General features: G+C 46.1%; 1 protein-coding gene across 1 annotated transcript in view; it reads right to left on the bottom strand.

Annotated features, from left to right (window-relative positions):
* Window positions 1-4,641, bottom strand: part of COL26A1 (collagen, type XXVI, alpha 1) — a 179,026-nt gene that overhangs the window by 21,995 nt on the left and 152,390 nt on the right. Inside the window, exon 6 of the mRNA XM_009885118.1 lies at window positions 2,835-2,879. Coding sequence (XP_009883420.1) covers window positions 2,835-2,879 — 45 coding nt within the window. The remainder of the gene's footprint in view (window positions 1-2,834; window positions 2,880-4,641) is intronic.

Genomic DNA, 4,641 nt, shown 5'->3' with positions numbered 1-4,641 from the left:
CATGGCTCTGGGCAGGGTCTGGCTGGTCCCTCAAGCACTCCTTCGCTAGCTTCGTCCAGACACGCGAGTCAGCTCCACGGTAGTCCCAATGTATCAAAATACACAAAATATATTTGTAAAAGCAAATCCACCCCTGTCTCCCGCTTGCTCTGGCTGATCTATATATACCACCCAGAGATTCTGCATCAAAGACATTTCCCTGTTTTCTCCTGTTTTCATTCCTCTAACAAGTGTGCCATGCCGTGCAGAAGCATTTGTCACCCCAAACTGAAATGAATGCACCCACACTTCCGAAGTAACTAGATGTTACTAATTTGTATCAGTGAACAGGGTGCCGAGCAAACCCATCTGGAAATACCAGTAACACCATAATTACCGCCCAGCGGGATGCTTCTTGGCAAGTCCACTCAGACCCCCCCCTGAGCCTCCCAAAGGTGCAGGCAGTGTTTGCAATCCAAAACTGACTATTTCTGATGACACGAAATAAACTCTTAATGTTGTTTTCTTTAGCCTATCAAAATAATAACAACAATTGGCAATTTTATAGTGTTTTTCAGAAAAAACACTGTGCGACTTTGGCTCACAGAAGGACTAGCTGCTTTGGAAAGATAAATACTGTGCAAACATCAGTGAAGCCTTTAATACCTTAGAGAGGTGGGTGAGTTCGTCTGTCTACTTAGATTAAGTGGTTAACGGTTACAATAAAGGCATTAACTGTCAGAGCCAAGAGAGTCAGAGGTTTCTGGGCTACCGAAGGGCTTTGAGTATGTGAAACAGTGGCAGATGCCAGGTACAAAGCCAGAGAAGATCTGAGTCCAAAGTCCAATGCACTCAGATTTCAAGTTTTAGTCTCTATATTACGTATGACCATAACCCAGCACAGCGCGAGTTAAGCTTTGATAAACTCTTCAGCGGTGTGCTTCCCTTGCCCTGGTGTCAGAAGAGGTGCCGGACCCTCCAAGAGCAGTGCCAGGAGAACCCGCTGCCTGGAGGGGGTGGGGAAGAATGGATGGGAACAGTGGGAGAGAAGGAAAAGGGAAACAGATTGGCCAACTAACACCTTCACAGCTGGCACCAAAGGGAGCAGGGCCACATAGTACAAACCAAGGCTCCCTGGATCTGCAGCTCCCACATCGGATCCGGTTCCCAGTCTAGGTGTGGCACAGCCCACCCGGGGCACAAAACTTTGTCCGCCCAGACATTCATCCAAATTCTCTGCATTTCTCACAAAAAAGCAATAATCCCCCAATATTAGATCCCCTTGAAAGCTTTCCCTTGCTCTCTTCTTTTTTTGCCATTCTGGAGAGATGTTCAAATTATTTTTTTCTTACAAAAATGAAATCTATTTATCTCTAACCCATGGTGAAACTGGGCAGACTGAAGAAATGAGATTTTTCAAAGGCATTGTGTGGAAGTGTGCGCCTGTAATTTTGTTTTATTCAGTCATCAATAAAGATCTGATTTGAGTATTGAAAAAGTAATTAAGGTAAGATTTTAATTTGCATCAATTTGCTTACCCACGGGACACAAACTGCAGACTTTTCTGTGAATAGAGGGGCTCCTTTAATGGATGTGGGCTAAAATCTCACCTGACAGTGGATGCTGTACTTGGCGAGCTCAGGGGGGGGATCAGGAGCCCATTTAAGAGAGCAAGAGCGCTTGTTCACAGCATTGCAAGCAGCTTCTTCCCCCTACCAAAAACCCCCATCACACCTGAAACTTTACTGCAGCAAATTCTTACCAGCACAGAGGAAAGAACAGCAGAAACACTCTTTTGCGAGCACAACACACTGTGCTGCTCAGTGCGGGTCAAAACATCTCCTGACTTGTATAAATCAGCCTCGATCCTTCAGTTCAACCTTTATAACCCCATCCTGTGAACTTCTGCAGACCAAGAGCAATCATTTGCTGCTAGCATCCTCAATCACGCTGCTGCAGCGGAGCTTTAAAGAAACTGGCACTTACTTCCCTGAAGGTGGAAAGCGCTAAAGGAAAGACTAGGAGAAGCAGCACTGAGTAATGTGTCAGGCAAACGCTAACACTGGTGACAAATGGTGTTACCAGCATAAAAGAGACAAGTGCAAAAGGGATAAGAAAGAGGGAAGGATTCAGGGAAGAAGGGGGAGGGAAATGAATAGGCCAAATCTTCAACCGGCATAAATCAGCTCTGCTGCAGTGCTATTGCTTTCAGAGAGCGGAAGCCCATGGCAAGTATTTATCCTCCAAAAATATGAAAAAAAAAAAAAAAAGCCATTGGGAAAAAAAAAAAAAAGGCATAGGGTGAGTATTCTACTGCTGGAGACCAAATCAGACGTGCAGAGACCTGGATTTTCTTCCTGGCCCTGACATTAACCTGCAACACACCATCTGCTCCCTTTCCTTCCCCACGGTCTTTGCACAGGAGCAGGGTATCCTCCGTTTGTATGGAGCTTAGTGAAACAATGCCCTGACTCCCACCAGCAGCTCTCAGCGCCCCTGGCAGGCAATACCAGTAAGATAATAGCGGTGTTTTCTCCCATCACTTGGCACACGTCCTGCTCGTTTCAGCCACAAGTCCACCAGTGAACTGCCTCTCCATCGGGCAGCGCTTTCCGTCCTTTGTGTGCTGGGGGAACCGAATGTCTCAAAGATGATAAAGCTGGTGTTCCACCTTCCTAACCAGAGCAGCCCATGATCAGATAAAACCATAAGACGAAGCCCAGCCTCTCTGTATCTGAGGCTCCGAATCACTGAGGACTCCGGACCCTTCTGCTTTTTGGCCATGTGATGTAGAGGACTGGGCATAGCAACATTTTGTGCTCTGAAAGAGGAAATAGCAGAAACCATTGACTTACCCTGTGGTATTAGCTGCTCCTCTGCACCTCTGTGTCCTTTAGGCTCTAGTTAAGAGGGTCAGGGTTAGGAAAAAAAAAAAAAAAGGGAAAAAGATATGAAAAATTAGGTCTCTTGCTGCCAACTGGCTCAGCCAGAGTATATATATTTTCTTAATACTCAGTAAAATGTATCCTGTTGATTAACAAGCTGATCAGAAAGGCCAGCGGTGCAGCTGTCTCAACAGCTCTGATTGCTTTTAAATGATTGTCTATTCTCAGCCCTGTCACTCGCAGAAGAAATAACTACCCTAATAAACAGTAGCAAGTTTTCCTGGACCTCAGCCTGGAGAGGCGTCAGCCAACGCAGAGCTGTAAGGTCATCCAGGAACACTCCCATCATTGAAAGCATCTAGTCCATATCAACCATCTTTGTGTCAGGCAGCAACATCCCACCCTTCGTCCATCCAGTTTAGAAACTTGGTGGCACACAAGCTAGGATTTGGATTTGCCTTGGCTGAAAGACTAGAAGCGGGGCAAAGTAGGCAGTATTTCACAAAAAACCTCTGGGGGACAGTGGCTGGGCTTTCCACAACCCCGAATCTTTCAGGACACTCAGGTTTGACTTACACCTACCCTAATATCATGTTTGTTGAAAGACCCCCCCAAGGTCTGCAATCTCTGTAAGGTAACCTGGGGCCAGCAACAAGTCGCAGCAGAGCGTTGAAATCATGCAAAATGGGCAGTGTCCCACCATCCTCAACCAACAGTGGGAAATTCCCTACGTTTCAACGAAACGTACTTTTTTTGGCTAGCTTTAAATTGCAGATAGAAACTGGTGTAGGGAGGGAAGGAAGCCAAATGTGGACCCAAATCCATGAAACATTCCCACAGTTCCTTAGCAAAGCAAGCACCTGAAGCCCACAGAGCTCTGGTAGGGGCTCGAGCAGGCAATCACACGTCCACAAGCAACTTCACTGATGACTTCTAATTGCTGAAAGGCACTGTCCTGACCTGAAATGGTCCAGTCCATACCTGATTCCTAGTTTTTACACCAGATTAATAACTAGGTTAAATAAACCAAGGCTAGAAAAATAAAGGGTAACAGTGAGCAAGGACTACACCCGGTAGCAGGCAGGCAGGGCTGTAACGCATCACACACGGCCTGGAAGACTGGCCGATAAGACAGACTCACGTACAGCTCAGACAACACCATCACCTGCTTTTTGGAGGTGGTCACTAGCTACCTTCTGGATTTACTGCAGGGGCGGATGGTGTGGGTACCGGACCATGGAGTCAGCCTGATGCAAGTGCTATGGGAGATCTGTTCTGTTTTGCAGCGCTGCCAAAAGCCCGGGAGAGCGGCATTCGCGCCTCCTTGCTGAGAAAGAGGAGATTATCACATGTTTATGGAGGCTCTGAGAGGAGAGGACTTTGCGTGGAAGGGACAGTGTCGTCAGTACTTTTGCTGGATTGACTTTAGTACAATGAAGTGCAGGTGCAGAGATACAGCAACAGCAAAAATAAATGACATGGAGAAGGCAGAATGAGCATATAATGGACACTGGGGGAAACTGCTTTAATTCAGTTCCTGGCAGCCGTAACCGTGGTTCTGAAAATACTTTGCGGAACATATTGTTAGAGAACCTCCCTCCATGTTGTGGCATCCTGTCAAATTATAAACATGGACGACATCTGGTCTATGTTGGTTGCTCCAAGTCTGCTGCAGTCATGAAGGGTTGCCATAATAAACTGCTCCGACCAAAAAAAAAAAAAAAAAAAAAAAAAAAAAAAAAAAACAAAAGAAGGCCCTATAGGGGAAAAAAAACAA

The sequence above is a fragment of the Charadrius vociferus genome, unplaced genomic scaffold, assembly GCF_000708025.1.
Source record: "Charadrius vociferus isolate BGI_N301 unplaced genomic scaffold, ASM70802v2 scaffold54, whole genome shotgun sequence".
NCBI lineage: Eukaryota > Metazoa > Chordata > Aves > Charadriiformes > Charadriidae > Charadrius > Charadrius vociferus.
This window is presented reverse-complemented; position numbering and strand designations above follow the sequence as displayed.